Source organism: Cololabis saira, chromosome 14 (assembly GCF_033807715.1).
Source record: "Cololabis saira isolate AMF1-May2022 chromosome 14, fColSai1.1, whole genome shotgun sequence".
Taxonomy (NCBI): Eukaryota; Metazoa; Chordata; class Actinopteri; order Beloniformes; family Belonidae; genus Cololabis; species Cololabis saira.
This window is the reverse complement of record NC_084600.1, coordinates 10922696-10945227: the sequence shown is the minus strand read 5'-3', so window position 1 is coordinate 10945227 and position 22532 is coordinate 10922696. Positions and strand designations below refer to the sequence as shown.

Sequence of the window (22532 nt, the reverse complement as noted above, 5' to 3'; positions counted from 1 at the left end):
ACCTATAAGGTATAATTTTCCCTGTGTGTATCATCATCATCCACTGACCTCACTGTGCTACAACTGAGGCCACGTTTCAATATAGCCGGGTATTTACAAAAACTGATATTTCCCCCTCTACATTTTGAAAAATACCATCATTTACACGAACCTGCATAAATACGCTGTTAAGGTGCTATGAGCAGCCAAACCTACAGGGGGCAGTGTAACGAGAAGATAAAGTCATGCTAGCCAATCAGAATCCTGGAAAAAAACAATCAAGTAACTTCCAAGATGAACGAGAGTCTTTCGTTTGGAGTGACAGAGAAGTGGAGTTAGTTTTAACTGTGACGTTAGAATATAAAACAAGTAAAATACAAGAAAATATTGACGGTGGCCAAACAAATTGTAAACACAGGTCACACATGACGCTGGTGACGTTTCTGTCACATAATGTGACGTTCTGAAGCCTAAATGTCCGTTTCTCTCCATTTACAAGCAAACGTGAAGATGGAGTTTTTTCAAATCTCCACTTTGGCCGGAGTTTTCAGAAATGATCGGTTTTGGTGACTTTGAGCTTCGTTTTCGTGTAAACGAACGGCCGAAACGCATGAAAACACCACCGTTTCTGCTACGTGTAAACGGGGCCTAAAGCTGCGACTGACCTGCTTGCCGTCCAGCGTGTAGATCCTCTTCACCACCCCGCTCTCCAGCTTGATGGCCTCCGTGATGTCGGTGAGCACCTGCTCGAAGGAGTGCGCCGTCTTCTTGTTGAGCAGGACGCGGACGGCTTTGCGCGGCTTCACCCCGCTGCGCATCACCGTGACCAGTTTGGGCCGGACAAAGTCCTTGCCCTCTCCGCCGCCGCCGGCCCTGGCAGCGAAGGACTGCATGTTCTTTTGGCTGGCCGAGGCCTTCACGTTCACGGACCAGTTGGGGTTGACGTTCTTTGTGTAATCGACTTTCTTGTAAAGGTTCTCAGATGCACAAACATAGCTTTCCCCTGTGGGGGAAAAAAAAGACACAAAATTGGATTAGTGTGTTGTAACGCAGTCAGCTATCTGGCACCGGAGCGTCTCAGAGTCTGACCACTCGGAGCAATACTGGCCCGTACAGAAACCATCAAGACCGGCAGGAGAAATGACATCAATACTTTCACACCCTTTAAGTCATTGAACTGAAATACATTTTACTTGGATGAAATCAGCTTTTGCGGCATTTGTTTAAGTTTTAAAGTTCCCTGCCACGGTCTGAGTAACCAGAGCGCTTCTGAACAGACATCACATTTTCCAGAGGTTGGTTTTTGATCCGTGGATCACCACAAACTGGATGCCACTGATCTACCTCATATTGAGAAGGCAGCAGGAGCATCGGGATTGGATGACTCAAAGCTGAAACCACTGCAGTGCCGTCATGTTAATAAGATGCAGCTTAAAAATCAGTGGAAACAATATTTGCCTTTGTTCTTATTTGGAAAAGGTATTTGTGCAATGAAGTAAATTATATGTTGTCTTCTGAGGATGGAAACACATTTCTGTTTAAGCTAGACTGTTTCAGGGAGGAAATGTGTGCCATTGCCAAGCTTTCACATTCCATCTCCGTCCTCAAGAGGGGAAAGAAAAAAAAAAAGAAGAATTTTGTCTCAGAGTCTGCAATCATGTACGCAACTGATATTTGCTGAAATAGTTAAAGGGGACCTATTATGAAAAACACGTTTTTACTTGCTTTAACATATATAAAGTGGTCTCCCCTCAGCCTGCCAACTCAGAGAAGGAGGAAAGTAACCAGATTCTGCAGTGTCTGTACAGCCGACCGGATGAGCCGTCCAGTGTGATGTGGATCTACGAGCCGTTCAGATTCTGCTCCCGTCGTTACGTAACCAAAATGCAAACCACGCCCAAAACTAAACACTGTGTCCTAACTGCATGCGAGCGTCCGACTATCGTGTCGCACTGCGCAACATCGGACGCTCTCTGTCCATCTCCCTCCAGCAGCTGCCACTTTATTGAGGTTTTTGTAGTGAAATGAGGAGGAATCATAGAGATAACTTCTCATTTCAACTAACTGGATCAGTCGTTCCCCATCCGTGACCGTTTCCTACAGTGCTTTCAACCGGCTTTCAAAGCGAGCGACAGGAAGAAAATAGAAGCAGGGCGTGCGACAAATGTTCAGCTCAAAACGCCGCGCAGCACTGCGTCGCTGCGGCCAGTTAGGACAGTCCAATAGAAAATAAAGAATGGAATTGATTTTGTCGCTGACACGTGTAAAGGCTGATTTATGGTTCCGTGTTACACCAACGCAAACCCTACGCCGTAGGCTCTGCATCGATTTAACACAGAACCATAATTCAGGCTTAACTCCGCTGGCCGGAGCTTTTCATAGCGATGTATCGCGTCATTCAGGCAGCCAATCAGCACAGAGCCTCATTATCATAGCCCCGCCCACTCAGAATCCTGCATAGATAATGAGGTTAGAAATGGTAAAGATAAAGACATGGCCCAGAGGCTGAATTTCTAATTTATATAGAAAAAAAACAATCAAAAGCTTGTTTTTAAGACATTCAAGGCCTGTTTAAAATAGACAGTAAATGCCATAATAGGTCCCCTTTAAAAGTTGTACAATCTTTTTAGCTTTCATTTCATCAAACAGTTTTGCACATAATTGTATGAAAATTAAAGATTTGGGATTTTTATTTGATCTCTTCAAATCAGCTAAAAATGACTCCATGAGAGTGAAACATTGCTTCGTATTCAAATATTCACTGGCTGTTACATTCGAAACTAACGTAACTGAAAATGCACACAACCAATTGGAAATAAATCAGGTTTGAAAACTATCCAACTTTCAGGAAAAGACTATAGTGGAAAGAAAAGGACTGAGGGCATCAGGCCCATGAATGCACTAAATGTGTTGGTCCAAATACAAAATACATTTCATGTCCAAACTGTTACATGCATGCACTGTTAGTGAAATAAATCGCTTCTGGACGATGACAGGCAGTGAAAAACAAAAAAACAAAGCTGACGTCCCCGACCCCCCCAGTCTGGCCTTCGGCAGGAGGGTCCCCCCTTATCCTGGTCCAGGTTTCTACCCCCCTTATGATCCAGGTCCTGGTCCAGGTTTCTACCCCCTTATGATCTAGGTCCTGGTTTTTCTTTCCACTGTTTGGCTTAAGGTTTTTCTCCCACTAGGAGAGTTTTTACCTGCCATTGTTTATGTACAGTAATAATTGCTTTTATCCAGTTGAGCTAATAATAGCTTGCACAAAGAGAGTCTCGAGGTTGTAAAAAAAAAAAAAAAACCAAGACTATATAGTTTAGTGCTTGATTCGATTCCGATTCTTAAAGGAGCTGTATGTAAGAGCAATAATAAAACGAATCATAAAATTACACCGATATGTCAACAGACATTTAAAAATCATGTTCATTTCAAATACTTATGTCACTGACAACAGCACTCAAGCCAGGATATTCCAGTTTAAAAAGAGGAGTTGCAGCCCTCAACTGATGTTTATGTTGTCATTTTTTGTTTTGGCCTGAAGCTCCACCCTCCACCTATCTCCCAATCACCAAGTCAGTATTGTTTCGGCATCCGGGTTGCCAGCTCGGCTCTAATTATCGCAGCCATGGCAGCCTACGTTCCTGCTGCATTCTGCAGCCTACCTGGCAACCTCTGGTCGGGGGGAGGAGGGGGAGGGTACACGCCGCTCAACAATATTTTGAAAGTGACTGCAGTACCAGTTTTGGACATTTCTTACAGACGGCTCCTTTAAGATTCAAAATCACCTCCCAGAATGCTGATATAACTGCTTTCAGAAACATCTTGTGGGGCGGAATTATCAAACAGATCCAGGGCAGCAAACAGAGGCCGTATGAAATCGGTTTTATTTTTTCCCCACATTCCGTTTTTATTTTTCCCATTTTCGGTCTGTTTTGGTTTTTTGTCTGCACAAATAAATTACTGCGGTACCTGCAGACAAGATTGTGACTTGACACTCTTCCTGTCTGAAAAGCTTATCTTCCCAGTACAAAACCATGCCATCTTAGTGTTATATTTATCCAAACTGCTACTCAATAAGACTTATTCTGCTGTAAAAGAGCACCAGTTGTAATGAAATCTGACTTTCCTCCAGGCAAGTCAACAACGGTATGATTCTGATGATGCTAAACAGAATTCATCGAATCATCAACTTATCTTTTGGCTTGAGGTTTTTTCCCCACTAGGGGAGTTCTTACCTGCCATTGTTCATGTTATATTTATGTAATAATTGCTCAGGGGTTCATGTTCTGGGTCTCTGGAAACATCCAAGAGACAACTTCTGTTGTAATACACACTATATAAATAAAATTGAATTTTGAAACTTGCTCACTTTGGAGGGGATCATCTTTTCATCAAAACATACTTCTACCTTTAAGTATTAATGTTACAAACAGCCACGATACAGCAGCTCTAAATTTTTTAATGTAGCTAATTCATTTAAAAAGACATTGATGCAGGCCTGTAGAGTAGACAGATGTTTGCTTTTTTTAAATGTCACCTTTTGTATTTATAGTTTTTCTGCACCTGAAAAGAAACAGTTCAGGGCAAATATACAAGTGAATTTGAATTTGAATCCATCTTTTACTTCAACATTTGCATGTTATTTTCCAGGTGTTGAAGGAAAAACAAAATGACAGGTGTAAACTTTCAAATTCTCCCATGAGACTCCAGCAGAGATCAATGCTCCACCTCCCCCTTTTTTTCAGGATAAAACCAGTACAGTAGATACATCTTTACACTGTCAAACACTCTCTGGTTTAGTTTTAAGCATGAGACGAACTCCTTTCTGGGGACGCCTGCATCCTTTCCTGCTTCTAGATCCATCATAGTTTATCTGCAGGGCCTTGTTCTGACAGGCAGGTGTGAAGACAAAAGACAGCAGGAGCAAGGAAGAGATAAAATAATTTTTTGGCAAAAAGGAAACACAGACGGCAAAAATTAGGCCAAATGTGTAGAAGCTGCAGCAAAGACGAAAAGGCACAGCACTGGATTACAGTGTTTAAAAGAGAAGAGACTGGGCAATTAATTACGTCCCACTAGAGGAAGGACAATGAAATGCCCCCCCCCACTCGCGACAACGCTTAGGGTGTTGGCCCAGCCACACACACGCACGCACGCACGCACGCACGCACGCACGCACGCACGCACGCACACGCCATTTTATCCTCTTATAGCACAAAGTTTTTAATGGTTGTAATCCCTTACAGGACAGTCAAAGATATTTGACATTTTAATATTTCAGGGATTACAGGTTAATTTGTGAATTGATATACACTCACCGGCCGCTTTATTAGGTACACCCGTCCAACTGTCCGTCAACACAAATGTCTAATCAGCCAATCACATGGCAGCAACTCAATGCATGTAGCCATGGTCAAGACGATCTGCTGCAGTTCAAACCAGCATCAGAATGGGGAGGAAAGGGGATTTCAGTGACTTTGAATGTGGCATGGTTGTTGGTGCCGGAAGGGCTGCTCTGAGTATTTCAGAAACTGCTGATCTACTGGGATTTTCATCCACAACCATCTCTAGGGTTTACAGAGAACGGTCTGAAAAAGAGAAAATATCCAGTGAGCAGCAGTTCTGTGGGGGCAAATGCCTTGTTGATGCTGGAGGTCAGAGGAGAACGGCTAGACTGGTTGGAGCTGATAGAAAGGCAGCAGTAACTCAAATAACCACTGGTTACAACCGAGGTGCAGAAGAGCATCTCTGAACCACAACACTGGAACCTTGGTTTGAAGAGAACCTATAAGTATCTCATAGCTACCGTTTTTGTCCATCGCTCCTGTAGTCTCTTGTGCTGGCCCCCCTTTTTTTTCCTCTTTTGTACATGTTTGCAGGCCGGAGCGTCGGGAGCTGCGTTCTGGCCTGCGGTGACCCCCCCACCCCGGTCATCCCGCTGCTGCTTCCACCTGCCTGCTGTGTGCTGCTGACATCCCCGACTCCCCCAGTCTGGCCTTCGGCAGGAGGGTCCCCCCTTATGATCCTGGTCCTGCTCAAGGTTTCTTCCCTCCTAAAGGGGAGTTTGTCTTGCCACTGTTTGGCTTAAGGTTTTTCTCCCACTAGGGGAGTTTTTACCTACCATTGTTTATGTAATAATTGCTCGGGGGTTTATGTTCATGTTCTGGTCTCTGGAAAGCGTCTAGAGACAACATCTGTTGTATTAGACGCTATACAAATAAAATTGAATTGAATTGAATTGAGGTGGATGGGCCTCAGCAGCAGAACCACACCGGGTCACTCCTGTCAGCTTACAACAGGAAACTGAGGCTACAATTCACACAGGCTCACCAGAACTAGACAACAGAAGAAAGAAAAACGTTGCCTAGTCTGATGAGTCTCCATTTCTGCTGCCACATTCGGATGGTCGGGTCAGAATCTGGCGTCAACAACATGAAAGCATGGATCCATCCTGCCTCGTATCAACGGTTCAGGATAGTGGTGGGGGTGTCATGGTATGGGGGATATTTTCCTGGAACACTTTGGACCCATTGGTACCAACTGAGCATCGTGTCAACGCCACAGCTACCTGAGTGTTGCTGCTGACCATGTCCATCCCTTTATGACCACAGTGGACCATCTTCTGATGCTACTTCCAGCAGGATAACAGGTCATAAAGAATCGTCTCAGACTGGTTTCTAGAACATGACAATGAGTTCACTACTCAAATGTTCCAACAGAGCACCTTTGGAATGTGGTGGAACGGGAGATTAGCATCATGGATGTGCAGCCGACAAATCAGGCAGCAACTGCTTGATGTTATCATCTCAATATGGCCCAAACTCTCTGAGGAAGGTTTCCAGGACCTTGTGGAATCTATGCTACGAAGGATTGAGGCAGTTCTGAAGGCAAAAGGAGGTCCAACCCGGTACTAGCAAGGTGTACCTAATAAAGTGGCCAGTGTGTGTTTGGGTGGTTGTTTTTTGGAGGGGAGGGGCGGGGTGATACTATGTAGGTCTACTGAACTTACCAAATATGGTTACCTGTGAAAGCATAGGATGACTTGGCCAAGAGCATTTCCAATAACATCTTATATGATCTTACAAAGATTTCAACTTCCAGGAATTATATCCCACTAAAGGAGGGAGAATGAAACGATTTACAAGTCATCTTTGGCAACAACTGGAATTTGGAGCTGGATTTAAAACAAAACAAGAAAAAAAACTTCATGCTCTAATCAGCCTTCTGATGCCCAATATAGACTACAACCGACACACATACTTGCAGCTGCTCATGAGGCTCGTCTATCATTTCTACTACAGCACTTTTGGCAGAATTACAAGATGATCAAATTTCCAAAAGAAAAAAAAAAAAAAAAATTCCTTCAATCTGTGTCACATTTGTATTGCCTTTGAAAAATAGCACTTTGCAACAAAGTTTAAAAAAAAGAAAATATAAAGCATTTCATTTTCAAAGAATTCACAAATATTTAAAAAGAATCCAAAGAATCCTGCACAGACTGCAGCCAACTGAATTTTTACCTGTCATTGTTTATGTAATAATTGCTCGGGGTTCATGTTCTGGGTCTCTGGAAAGCGTCTAGAGACAACATCTGTTGTATTAGACGCTATATAAGTAAAATTGAAATGAATTGAATACCTGCCTTCCTAAATGTCCCCCACCCCCAAAACTCCAATAGAGGGAATGTGCATGACGTCAAAAGATGCAACTTCACAGCGGGTTACGCCCACTGAGTGTCAGAAAGACTGAGTGTCAGAAAGACTGAGTGTCAGAAAGACTGAGTGTCAGAAAGACTGAGTGTCAGAAAGACTGAGTGTCAGAAAGACTGAGTGTCAGAAAGACTGAGTGGGAGAAAGACTGAGTGGGAGAAAGACTGAGTGTCAGCGTAAACTTTCAGTTTGAGCAACTGGAAAACATCTAAAATGGGAAAGAGCTGTGCGATCGACTGTACTCATAAATTTAGCAAGAAATCGGAGTTATCATTTTACAGACTGCCGAAAAATAAGCTTAAGAGAGACAAAAGGATCACTGCAATTCACAGAAACAACTGGATTCCAGGCACCGAAACGTGGATTTGTGGTTCCCATTTTGTATCAGGTAATGTTGGATTTTTGGGTAGCTAACGTTAAATGGTCCAATCATAAAGTTCGGTGTCCTCGTCACTTTAATTTCTACAACAAATCCTGACTTGAAGTACGACCAAGCGTCAAGACTTTTGTATTCCTTCAAGCTTTGCTTCATGTATTTCCCCGGCGTAGAAATTAAGTACATATAAATATCAGGAAACTGGATTTGTGGCCAAATATTAATGTCCATGGACCACTGGTTCTTGGTAATTGTACCAAATATTAATGTCCATGGACCACTGGTTCTTGGTAACTGTACCAAATATTAATGTCCATGGACCACTGGTTCTTGGTAACTGTACCAAATATTAATGTCCATGGACCACTGGTTCTTGGGGTAACTGTACGGGTCACTGTCAAGTCCAACTGACGCTAATTTAAGCCCATAATCGGCTGTTATCCGGTCTTCTCCACTAGTTGCAGCCATTTTTGCCACTCAGTGTGAGTAAGAGGGCTGGTCCAGTGGGGAAGTGACGTCAATGCAGACCCTCTATTCTAGGAAAGTTTGCTTTAAAAATTTCACGGACTGGAGTTAATTAAAGGCTCTGACTGAGCAGCTTACCCTCCTCTAGCTCATCCAAAGTCCCAATCTTTTGTGCTCCATCGATGGTGAAGATGAAGCGAACCCCTTGCGGCAGGTTGATGTGGTCGGAGAGCGAGCGCGTGAGGTCGGCGAGGAGGGAGTCAAAGGTGCGGAAGCGGTCGCTGGCCACGGCGTACACGATGCCCTTGAAGTAGCGGTCTCCGTTGCGGTAGAAGCGCACCTTCTTGGCCTTCTTCTCGTTGGTGAGGGCCTGCAGGGTGCGTGTGCGGTAGAAGCTGCAGTGGGCGCTGTGGGTGGGGCTGGGCAGGCCGTTCATGCGGCCCCCCCGGGGCGTGCGGGAGGACTTGTCTCGCTCGTCAAAGTGCCCAAAGTCTAACTCCATGACGGCTGAAGGTCGGTGTGCTTGTGACGGACAGTGAGGTGGTGGGAACAGCTCCAGAGAGTCTGGAAAAAAAGACAAAAAAAAAATGATGCAATTCATAATGACAAAGGATTCCTTTGATTTGGGTTATGTGACAGACACAGGCCAGAAAAATAGTAATGATAAATAGAAAAAACACCTCGTTACTATCCGACCTAGTTGAATAGTACCACACTTATGATAGCTCTGGTCTTTCAACCACAGGGATCTTCAAAAAATAGGATTCAAAAGTCCGAACAGGAACTGGAGATAACCACTTTAAAGAGCATTATTCATGCTTTTGTCTGTTAAACCTTCAACTACAAAAAAGCTCACATGACTGCCTTTAATGGATCCGATTGTACAAGCAGCTATTGTTTTGAGTATCCTGGTGCTTCAGCTATTAATGCATCTTTCAGTTCGGAGCTTAAATTCACTTGTAGCAAGCTCGTTGCCACTGGGGCCGACCGACAGGACAGAGGACACAGGATTTAGTGCAGGAACTCCTTTATTCAATCACACCGCCACACGTGCACCAGCAGAACCTTCGCTGGTGTGCAGCCACTTCTTATGTAGCCAGGCAGGGTGGAGAGGTTGATTGGGCACAGGTGTGCCCAATCGGCTGAGTGGCTGCTCCTCCACCCTGCCACATCACTATTACTCTGGATTTGCGTCCTCCGCAGATATGATGCCCTGCATTGACTGGGATCCAGCGAGACCTAATATCCACCTCAAAAGGAGCAGATAGATTGGACACATGTATGTATGGATGTGGGCGAGTGGTGTGGAGGTGCAGCAAAACCATCTCTCTACTTTGCTAACTTTAACCACTTTAACAGTCAAATTATGTTTTAAGTAATATTAAAAGCAGCTATTTACTGTACAGTGCAAACGCAAATAAAGTCTCAGTTCTTTAGACTCAACCTCACAGCAGGTTTTACTTATGCTGATGTGTTCATAGATGAAAATAATGTTTAGTGATAATCTGATAAACTATAACAAGGGGGGAACTGTATGTTGCCATATGTAGTTCTCTTTAAAAAAAAAGATTTGCCTGGAAAAAAAAAAAAAAGTCCCAAAACTGTAGAAAAATTTACTCTACACTTTGTACAGCATGAATCAAGTAAGGCTATTTCAACAGAGGAGGGGGAAAAAAAAAAAAAGGTTCTGATTTTTCTCCTTATTTATCTAGGGAAGGGGAGTGCATTATCATTCGAGCAATTAATTATCAGCATCGGATAACAAAAGGTGATTGGACTGGCCCATCTCCATTAATGGCAAGTGTTTTACTGTTGGTTAAACAATGAGGGGGATGAAGTGGAAAGTTCTCAACATGGTACTCAAACAATCAAATGTTTTTCTTAAATCCAATTTTGACTTTATCAAGGATCCCAGTGGTGGATATCATGAAGTCAAAATAGGATTATAAAATGGGATTGGTCTGAAATTGTATTGATTGTTGGTTTATTAAATGACAAAAGATACAAATGATCCATCTATCCATCTACACCCGCTGTATCCTTTGCAGGGTCTCGGGAGTCTGCTGGAACCTATCCCAGCTATTTTCAGGCCAGAGGCAGGATACAAATGATATAAAGTCAAATGATCTCATCATGTTTGGCCAAACTTGCATGACGTGTGACTTCTGTATTACAGCTGTTCACCTGGTGAATCAGCAAGTGGCCAAATAAATAAATCAATTCTCAAATTATTTTCTGAATCAATCTTTTTTTTTTTTTTTTTTTTAACGATTTTGACCCGTTTCCACCCCTTTCATTTTAAGATGATAGGAGTGGATATATTACGCCAGTCGTGGCTCAGGTAAAGGGTTTTAAAATGTGTATATATATATATATATATATATATATATAAAAACAGAACAACTTTGCATTTACCAGAATTAACAGGATGTTGTTCTAAAAGATCTATTTCATAACCAAATAGTGCACCGTTCCTCAGCTCTCAAATCCAATCTGTCTCTTTGTTGACCTGGGCCACATTCAAGATTCTTTATTTTCCGCGTTCATATTTCATAACCTGGTTGCTATGGTAACCCACAAGGAAGCAAACAAACTAGGACTGTACAATATTGAAAACGTGTAATCGTAATATCAGCATGCTCAAATGTCAGTATTGCAAAACCATGGAACATATCACAATGGTGCTCTGTTATTTTCCGGAAGTATTTCCGATGTCAACTTCCATGGGGGGCATTGTGAGCACTGAGAAGACAGAAGATGAGGAGGAGATGAGAGAGGACAACTTGGGCAAAATCTTAGCTGAAAAATACAAAAGATGGAGAGTCCAAATATACATTTATTTATATACTATAAGTCATATCTCCATTGAAATTTTCTGCTACGATATTGAATATGTTCTTAATAGTGTGCAGCCCAAAATAAACCAAGAGTTTTTATAAAGTTATAAAAATGCCGGAGATGAAGGAAACCACCACATATTATATTTCAGGTGGAGCTGTCTGCTGGTACGAGAGTAGTGAGGTGCACTTGTCAGGCTGTTCAAGCTTGAGGGAGTCAGAGGAATCCCTCATCATTTGTGTCACTCTGGTACACGGAGTCATTTATGCAACACTAGAAATTAAGGCCACCCAATATTTGGATATTATACCACGGTCTGTGTGAATACTCGATTCCGATTGGCTGGCAGGTTTAGGTTAAAAGTGATAACCTACACCTAGAAAACAAGTTCGGTCAAATTGCCTGATAACTTTAATATCATTGCGCTGGATCAGCTGCCAGGTGGTAACCACGGCAACGTAGATTCAGAAAAGAGCCAGCTACCGTCATTTCTTTTTATTAATTTGGTGAATTTAACCATTTTGATGACTGGGATGCAAAAGAGGAGAGAAAAGAAAATAGCCGAGTGGAGTTGAGCGGACTAGAATGTCTCCCGTTACCAAAGAAACTGAGTTATGGCTTGTTAAAAAACTTTGTAACTTACCAGGTTACAACGGCTGCAGACAAGAGATTAAATAGTCCACTCAGCCGCGGCTTGTTATAAAACTAATGATTTCAACTGAAAACACATTAAAGCATGAATAACTGATTTAATATTTATGTTTTTTGCTAAGTGAATGTGGTATAAGCGGATAATGCCCTTCGAGGTGGACATTATCAGAAATATACGGACTTCGCGGAGGTTCACGCCCCTGCATCGTCCATATATTTCTGATAATGTACACCTCGTCGGGCATTATCCCTTACATATTCAATATCTTTTTTTTAAATTGCAATAACATTATGACTTGACATGTAAACCATAGTTTAATGAGCTGCTGGGCTGTGCCGGGCCTCCAGGGGGAGATGGGAGTGGTGAGAGAATGATTGTCCATGTCTTTGTCAGTGGTTGTATGTTAGTATCAGTATGAATGGGTGTCCGTTGTCTAGGCTGGGTTTTCTGCTGTTGGGCGTGTCCAAGGGGCTCCTTGTCGGGGGGTTCCCTCTCTCCAGGCCCGTCTCCGCTTCCTCCCGCTGCCCTTGCAGCGGGGTGCGCCATTGGCTCTGGGGTTCCCGCTTTCGTCGGGGCGGGTGCCGGTTCACCAGCATCAACAGTCGGGGTGGCCCTGTCTCTCCGGGCAGGCTGGCCTCTCGCCGGGTGGGGGTTGTGGGCCTGGAGGGTGTGGACTTCTTGGCCCCGCTGGGTTGAGGTTTCTTCCTTGTGGACTTCTGGTCTCTCATGTAGTGTGGTTGTGCCCTCTCTCCTCCCTCCACTATAGTTGCAATTCAGGTAAAACCTTGTTTTCACTTTGCACACACACAGTTACACAGAGATACACACCTGCTCACTCAACTATTATGGAGGTTTTCCACTAGCACCTACTCAGCCCGACTCGCCTCTGCCCGGTTTTGCACTCCTCCACTAGGGGTCTAACGTGCCGAGTAGATACTTTTTCTGTATCTATTCTGCCGAGGTTCTAAGCGGCTGAGTCGGCTGTATCTGACATCATCACACTACAGGCCACAGATTGGTCGGGGGGTTGGAGTCAGACGACTGAGTCAGGATGTGACATCAGAGAAAGAGCGACTCCGACGGCTTCTTGTTAATTTTATTCGACCAACAATGGCAGCGCAAAAGTCTGTTTGGTGATCCAACAATGAGGTGCAGATGTTCATAAACCTGGTGCTGAGGAGAGAATTAAAAAGGGATCTAGACGGGTGATAAGGAACGACCAGATCTACCAGGAGCTCTGTCACTTCATAGCTGCTCACGGCTCCAGCTGACTTTTCAGCAGCGCCGAGACAAACAAACAAACAAAGAAAAGTGTTGCCGCTTGAAGCTTCTTTCACTCTCATTTTTTAACTCGATATCAAACACAAGCCACAGACCCAGCAGCACATCTATCATCTCCTCCAGGTTCTACATGTTTAGTTTTGTTGTCTTCTTCGTTTAGATCACACAATCAAATACGTCACAGCAGCTTCACTCCAACCTCCTACTTCTGATCTGGGTGTTGAAAAGAAACGAGGGCAAGGCGAGTGGAGGCGAGACGAGGCGTGGCGAGTTGAGTCGCGCTGAGTAGGTACTAGATTAAAAGCGCCAATACTCACCCCACAGTTTTGGGGGACAGATAATCGCAGTAGCCTAGTCTTGATTCATTTTCAGAGACCTGAAATGGTTGCTGTTTGTGTCTCTGCCTGTTCCTGTTTGTTTTCTCTCTTGTTGATTCCAAAGGCTTGCGTGCCCGTCATGCGTTTTCCTGTGTTTCTATCATTTCAGACTTGCAGCAGAGTTTGTGGTTGCTCAGACTGCTAAAAAGCTGCCTGGATAAAATCTCGATATGCTAGAAACTGGATTTGTTCTGTTAGTGTGAACATAGCCACGGTCTTCAGAAGTCTGCCCAGGACATAAATCTGAATGAGGCGTACTAAAGCAGAGATGTATTTAAAACATACAGGGCAGTGGCCCTTTGAAAACTGAAACTAAAGACTGTTTTATACCTAAACCTGTGGCGCTCAAAATGGGGTCAGGATCTTGTAAGAGTGATTACATACGTGCAAATCATTTAATGAGAATTAAAAAGGGAAAAAGGTTTCTGGTTCTAATCCTAGCTCTTTGTGTGGGGGATTTGATGTTCTCCCTGTGCTTGTGTAGGTTTCTCTCCGGGTACTCCGATTTCCTCCCACAGTCCAAAACATGCATGTTAGGGCCAACTGGTATTACTAAATTGCCAATAGGAGTGTGTGTGTTTGGTTGTTGGTCTATACGTGACCCTGTGATGGACTGTTCTGTCCAATGTGTGCCCTGCCTTTTACCCAAACAGAGCTGGTACAGGCTCCGAGAGACCCCTCTGATCCTGGATAGGTGTAAGCGGGTATAGATAGTGATAGACGCATATTGGCCGCGGTTACGTGATGTTTTTTAATTCGCAATGAATTATTCCGAATTAAATAATTCAGAATTAAACTATTTTCCTTCAAGTTTACATGGAAATAGTAATTCCAAATTGAGGTTTACATGGAGAACACGTTTGATCGGCTTTATCCAATTCTGCTTAAGGTCTGGGGGTTGGGAAGGTTCTGATTGGATAGGGGGGACGGACCGGATGTTACGTCTACCGGAAGAAAAAAAAACTTAGCCGCTACAACTTTGAAAAGATCACAATTTTGACGTTTCCTGCCATCTGTTCTTTTAATTATTTCCAGGTCCTCCAAGCTATTTATTACATTAGGTGTTCACATGGTAATTTTTACTCATTTTAAAATCAGATTTAATTTTAATTCTGAATTAAAGAGGTATTAAACTTCCCAGGTAAACGCACTCAATGATTCAAAGATTGATAACATCTGCCTAAACCTAACCAAGAAGCAAACCTAACAGTCACATGAGTCATTTCTGAATTCCCACCAGCCTCCCAGCATCAGCTTTGTCATCTTTTCTGACTCATTTTGTTTCTCAAAATACCAAGACACTGCACTCCTACATGCATTACCCCAACTGGATGCGGATATTGGAAATGTAAAGTCTTCTATACAAAATGTAAAACTGAGACCTGAAAACACTGAGAAGGTATGAGACCTCACTTCTGGTTTTGGTACATGAATCATGCAGAAAACAGCTGATTCTCCAAGCATCATTAAACATTTAAAGGAGGTGATACAGAGTTTGACTCATCGTTTGATGCAACATGTTAGTGGAAATCTGAGTTAGAGTGGGTCTTACTCACTGACAATTATGCAAACGTTGCACCTGTTCAACCAACAAAACAAAAAGCTACCTATGTGAAAAGCTCTCCACATGAAAAAACCCCTTCATTACCACAACTGTGCCCTAAAAATGCCACAAAAAGTCATTAACCCATAACATGGATAATAATTCATCAAATTTAAAAGAAAAAAAAAGCCACACACCCAGACATCCACGCCCCTCAACCACATAAAAAGAGGAAGTCATCTGTGAAAAGATTAAAGCTCTACTGCACTGGTGTCATCTTCGTATTTATGAGCTGAACACCTTGAATGGGGCTGAGCTCTAAATCACGCTCCCCAAAATTACACCCAAAGGGGCAAACACGCGGGTTTCACAGCTTGAATAAAGAGGAAATATGTAAATAAATGGAGTTTTGAAAGCTGTGCTTGAATTTTTCTAAAAACCATTTGGGAATTATTTTAATTTTTTTTTTTTTAAACAGATCTGAAATATAGTAATGTGATATAAAATACATTTGAATTTAGAGCTTTTTCAGTTCCTCTTTCACAAACCAGTTACAGCTGATTTTTTGTATTAAAAAAATTACGAGTTCACTGCTTTAGATAGAGCTGAGGTAATTTGAAACATTGAAATAGTTTCAACAAATTTTCCAATAAGACTAAAATTGTCAGCTATCAGTACCTTCAGTCAAAGGATAAGTTGCTGTGGCCGTTTTAGGACAGAATATATTTAAAAAAGGGACCAAAGACTCCTAACTTTTCTCCTGCATCCACACTGAAAATTACCAAGGAAATAAATGCCATAGTGAGAGATGAAGAGGAAAAGGATTTCTGATTTGATGGGCTGCGTTTGAACTTTCATTATGAAGTGATATTTACTTAAGAAATATCATCTGGTCCTCCTTAGACATTCAAATTACCCCAAGGGCCCATACACCTGCTTTAAACAAGCAAAATGGTAAATTTCTTACACTTAAATAGCACTTTCCAGCTGTACTTCTACAGCCCCAAAGCGCTTTACACAGTAGGCGTTCACCCACACACAAGTATTCCCATGTCTAATGGTATATAGATTAGGTGTATTCCTACACAGCTCTGTGTAGACAGCGCTCTACCAGGCTTGGGGGTGGGAGGGGGTGCAGCTTCCTCCCATCCATGTGGCAGGGCCCTCCAATCATGCGGACCCCAGGACTGAGCTGCTGACTGGGGTGTTTTATGACAGGAGCACTGACAGGGGTGGGACTTGAGGCTAAGCTGACAAAGGCCAGGTTTCAAACCCATCTGCTGCACTAATAGGCAAATCTAGCAGTGACCCTTCCCCAATGGACCATCAACCAGGACAGGCCATTGTCTCAAAACAGGCCGTAAAGCCGGAAATATACTCTACGCACGTAACCTGCGTAGCCTGCGTAGCCTGCTTTGTGTCTGTTCATGCTCCACTGCGTACGTCGCGTACCACCCGAGTAGAGCCTGTCATACCGATGGTGACCGATAGGGGGCAGTAAGCAGAGCAACAGTTGGAAAAGCTACTTATATTAAGTAGCAGAAGTAGTAGCAGCAGCAGCAGCAGCAGCGGTAGCAGATTAGAAAAACGAACACTTTTACAGGACAATATTGGATGATGTAGGAGATTATAACATCGTGTGAATGTGTATGAGTGTGTATGAATGTTTGTGGTGGTCGGAGGGGCCGTTTGGCGCGATATGGCAGCCACGCTCCCGTCAGTCTGCAGGGCAGCTGCGGCTACAGACGGAGCTACCACCGGGGAGAATGTGTGTGAATGAATAATGATCTCTGTAAAGCTCTGGGTGCCTAGAAGGAAGCTAAAGAAAACCATAACATTATTATTATTATTATTACTCTTTTTTTTAATGTGTATTACTTATTTATATTACTGTTTTACCCCCTTCCCTGTGTGTGTGTGTGTGTGTGTACTTCTGCTACGTGAGTTTCCCCGTTGAGAGAGTAATAAAGGACTATTTTATCTTATCTTATTATTATTGCTTATTATCAAAAGTGGATAGTCTTTCCAGACTAATTTATCCAGCATTCTCCTCACCCATCTCAACAAGAATGACGAAACAATAAATCCAGTTAATTTTAGGTTCATATGGAGAAGTAGATGTCAATATAAGAAAGATTAACATGGTAAAAAAATGTATTGTTCCTAATATGATTCCAAGTCATTCATTTGCAAGTCATTCAATAGTATTTTTATTGAAAAACAGAGTATTTAAAATAAAATAAGTCCCGTCAATTGACTCCCGGCTCCCGGCTCCGCTTCCTCCCGGCTCCGGGAGGCACCGAGGCTCGGCGCGTACCTCCGCCGGGGCTCGGCCGCCGGGGCTCCGCGGCCGGGGCTAGGCGGCCGGGGCTCGGCCACCGGGGCTCGGCCACCGGGGCTCGGCGGCCGGGGCTCGGCCACCGGGGCTCGGCCGCCGGGGGTTGTCCGGGGCTCGGCGGCCGGGGCTCGCCATCCGCGGTACTCCCGGGGACTCTAGTCCCGCAGCACCAGTGAGTATTTTGACCGGAGAGATTATAAAATACCGGACTTCGGCATATTTTACCGGACAACGGAAACCCTGGGGGGAAGTTAAATATTGCATAAATATATGCACGGGGAACTTTCTCCAGGGGAGAGCAGCATAATCGTGCCAGCCGGGATCAGACCGGGAACAGCGATACTAGCGGCCAGAGCGAGAACTGCAGGTCGCGTACGCGTTCAGTGTCTTTTTGAGAACGTGCACGTCGACGCGTCAAATGTACGCAGGATACGCAGGATACGCGAGACGTGACGTCACGCGTATCCTGCGTCTCGCGTACGCGTTCTGAACTGCAAGTATAAACGCGGCTTAAGAGTGACATCACCATCACCGCTGCTCCTGCTGCTCCTGCTGCAGCCGGATCCTGCCCAGGTTCATCAAGTGCATCCTCTCAGAAACACATTTCTGCATTACACTCAACATCTTTATGCAAGCCGACTGTTCATTCTCTTTAAATTGCTAATAATGGCCCCGACCGCAGTAAAACGCACATATTAACCCAGATTCATTCCCGACCTGTCAGTAAGAAGCAGCACTGCAGTAACTGTGTGGTGTCCTTGATTTTTTTTTTTTTTTTTTGGCTGAGCCACCCACACAACAGCCCAGTGACCAAACACGAGTGAAAACCCGCAGCACATTCTGATTCTCATCTTCACCCAAACTGATGCGCATGCAGCCGGCATCCATCACACCCAGGGCTGGGAGTTTTAAGTAGCCACAAAGGCAGGAGGGTAAAAAAAAAAGTTTCACTCCGCATTTATGATGCATGTGCGACCACAAAGCAGAGGGCAACAGTTTATAATGTTAGTCTTTTCAGGGAAAAAAAAAAAAAAAAAATGTGTGGGGGGTTGGGCACGCGCACACCCCTCGCAATCAAGCCCACCTGCTCAAAACGCAAATCTAAAGAAAACGGAAAAAAATCACCTTTCCACACTCAGTTAATTCCAGTGATACTTCAATTTGACCCAGTCAAGACAAAATGATCCCTATTTCACGCGTATTTAGGTTGTTTAAACGTGAGGATGAACAGAGCCGGCGAGACTCACCTGCGTCGCAGCTTGCGGGGTGAAGGCGGTGCGGGAGGTGGACGTGAGGGTGGATGTGCGGGGATGAGGGTGTGCGTCTGTGCGTCTGTGCTGCAGGACCGGGCTGCTCCCCTGCCTTTGTCTGCTCCAGTCTGACAGCCCAGCCGCGCTGGAGCCCCCGGGTCCTAGAGACCCGCGGACCCGCCCACCCACCACACAGGCGGAGAGATACAGGACTGTCTCAGAAAATTAGAATATTGTGATTTTCAGTCATGCAATTACAAAAAACAAAAATGTCATACATTCTGGATTCATTACAAATCAACTGAAATATTGCAAGCCTTTTATTATTTTAATATTGCTGATCATGGTTTATAGCTTAAGAAAACTGAAATATCCTATCTAAAAAAATTAGAATATTGTGATAAAGTCCTTTATTTTCTGTAATGCAAAAATGTCATACATTCTGGATTCATTACAAATCAACTGAAATATTGCAAGCCTTTTATTATTTTAATATTGCTCATTATGGTTTACAGTTTAAGATTAAGATTCCCAGAATATTCTAATTTTTTGAGATAGGATATGGGGTGGATCTAGTAAGTCTATTGGACTAATAATTTTGATGAAACGTTTTTGCAGGATTAAGATACAGTTGAGGTTGCTCATGAAGGTACTTGCCCAAATGACATTGCAATATGAAATATAAGGATAAATCATAGTATAATATAAATTAATACAGATTTTTCTTGGTAATAGATAGGTGTTATGATTGACGAAAATCTCACTTGAAAAAATCATATTGCACTCATCTTGAAAAAGATTGCAAAACATATTGGAGTAATCAGACGTATACGGTATCTATTACCAAGAAAAATCTGTATTAATTTATATTATACTATGATTTATCCTTATATTTCATATTGCAATGTCATTTGGGCAAGTACCTTCATGAGCAACCTCAACTGTATCTTAATCCTGCAAAAATGTTTTATCAAAATGATTACATTTTCCAATAGACTTACTAGATCCACCCCATATCCTATCTCAAAAAATTTGAATATTCTGGGAATCTTAATCTTAAACTGTAAACCATAATGAGCAATATTAAAATAATAAAAGGCTTGCAATATTTCAGTTGATTTGTAATGAATCCAGAATGTATGACATTTTGTTTTTTTTAATTGCATTACAGAAAATAAAGAACTTTATCACAATATTCTAATTTTCTGAGATAGTCCTGTATACCTGCATGATTTAGAAGACGGTTATGTTAAAAGATAAAAGAGGCTTTTAGAGGTCTGATATGCCTGAATGTACGGAAGAGTATTAGGGCCAGGCAGGAGAAAAATAAAAATAATATTTTAGAGGAGGAAGATTTTTTTTTCATTATGCACTTCGAAAAAAAAGTCGAAATGTCGAGAAAAAAGTCGAAATGTCGAGAATAATGTTGAAGTACAATTTCCACTTTATTCACGAAATTGTATTTCAACATTGATCTCGACATTTCGACTTTATTCTCGAAATTGTACTTCAACATTAAACTCGACATTTTGACTTTTTTCTCGAAGCGCATAACGAAAAACAAATCTTCCTCCTCTAAAATATTATTTTTATTTTTCTCCTGCCTGGCCCTAATACTCTTCCGTATGAATGAGACACATACATCAGAGAAAAAAAATCAAATTTTCCATTTAATTACATATTCTCCTGTTACTTTCAGTCATACACATATCCATTAAACATCCAGTCATATACATTCGCTACCAGACAGGCAACAAAGGGCCGGTTGTCACTTCCTAAGCCAAACACTAATTTTCTGAAGCACACAGTAGAATATAGATCAATGAAATCATGGAATTCTTTACCACTATATGACTAAATTAACACAGAAATCAATATTCAAAAAGCAAATGAAACACCATGGAATATCATATGTATAGGATACCATACACACACACACACACACACACACACACACACACACACACACACACACACACACTTATACAGATACATATACATACTGGACAGGGTGAGGTGTATTTTTGATCTGATTTTTATGGCTTAGATTATGTTTTACTATTGGAATGTTTGTATGTTGTATGTATGTTTGTTTTTTTTGCTTTAAGATAATGAATTACATGTACGGGAAAGTTTAATGTAGGTTTGTCGTGTTATTTCGTTTTCTTTCTTTATGTCTTGTTTTTAACTGTATGTTTTAAATGTATTCTTTTTAATGTAAGACTAGCTGTGTTTAAGGGCATAGCTAATTGAGATCCTTACAAATAAACAAACTTTTAATTTAGCTTACTAGATCATGGCTCTATTGTCCCATATCCCGTTCAGACAAACCACAGTTTGATGCTTGGACTGTTGGAGCTCTTTGTTCGGAGCAGATAAAAGCCAGATTAGCTCAGTGCTTGTGTTTGACTTTTCTTTCTTGTTCCCTTAAAGAAGTATTTCATTCCTAATGGTCCATAGGATTGTATCCAAACATTGAAAAGGTTGTAAAAGACTGATCAAGTTCAAATACCTTATTGTTCCTTTTCACAGAACATGTGTAGTCTGTATGCACATCATCATACTGTAGTCTGAAGGAGTTTCCCACACTGTCAAATGAAAGTTGGAGCGTTCGGCCTGGAATTCTACTTTCATGAGATGATTTCATGTTTGCACACACAGATGACCAGAACAATGAAATATTTATTGGTGGGAAAGTGGGCCCGTTTGGCTGACTTTGAGTCGCCTTCGTACTTCGTGCTTCGTACGCTTCAAACCGCCATTGTCATGGCAGATCCAGTTGTTGCAACAGAAGATAGATGTGCAAGCTGACTTCCTTATATCTACGTTCAATTAATCAGTCAGTCGACTCTATTAAACAGATGGAAACATATGAAAGGCAAGGCAAGTTTATTTGTATAGCACAATTCAACACAAGGTCATTCAAAGTGCTTTACATCAACATTAAAAGCGGCAAGACACAATTAAACAGTAAATAACAAATAAAATGAAATAAAATGATAAGAAAAGAGGTAAAATAATAAAAAGCACAAGTTGTTAAAAAGTAAGGACAGTAAAGTTCAGCAGGTACATCTCATTCTTACAATGGCAAGAATTACGTTTCTATACGGTGAAAACGTACAAAGACCGGGTCAAATACAGTATTACAAAAGTAATCTGTAACAATTGGTACGGTGAATCAAACCAATTTGACAATTCTATGCCGCAATGTCTGTTTCCAGGTCTAATTTCACTGAAACATATATGACACATTTGTTAGTTTCCCCCAGGCATAATTTTTTGTTAAAAATGTGAAGGCAATAAGGTGGATTAGGCAACATTCATGACAATCATCTAAAATATGTGCCATTAAGAAAGACTTTTTTTTAACATCCTAAAACAATGCAGCAGCAACATCAAATAATAAAAACATAACACATTAGAAAACACAACAGAATTTAAATAAATGAAAAATGTTTTCTGAAATGCTTCATTGTTATTTTGTCAAAAATGTTATGAACTACTGAACTAGAGCTTTTTTTTCTTAATGAATTGTCAAGTTTTTCCAGTTTTGGTTTTTACGTTTTACGTTTTATGTTGCACCTCGGGGTCACTAGAGTTTCACAATGATACTGATTTACTGAAAAATCTGATACGGTACCTCAATGGGAAAAAGAAAAGAAATGGGAACGTGAAAAAGTTGTGCGTTGACTGTGCCGTTGCAGTATCAGTATCACAGAAAGTT

At 42.1% G+C, this 22532-nt stretch overlaps 1 protein-coding gene across 1 annotated transcript in view; it reads right to left on the bottom strand.

The window, feature by feature from the left end:
- LOC133459578 (neuronal migration protein doublecortin-like) overlaps positions 1–18925 on the bottom strand; it is a 38316-nt gene extending 19391 nt beyond the window's left edge. Inside the window, exons 1-3 of the mRNA XM_061739667.1 lie at positions 18806–18925; positions 8668–9093; positions 645–982 (exon numbers count right to left, since the gene is read on the bottom strand). Of these exons, the coding sequence (XP_061595651.1) occupies positions 645–982; positions 8668–9031 (702 nt within the window). The 5' untranslated portion in view covers positions 9032–9093; positions 18806–18925. The remainder of the gene's footprint in view (positions 1–644; positions 983–8667; positions 9094–18805) is intronic.
- Between the last annotated feature and the right edge of the window lie 3607 nt (positions 18926–22532).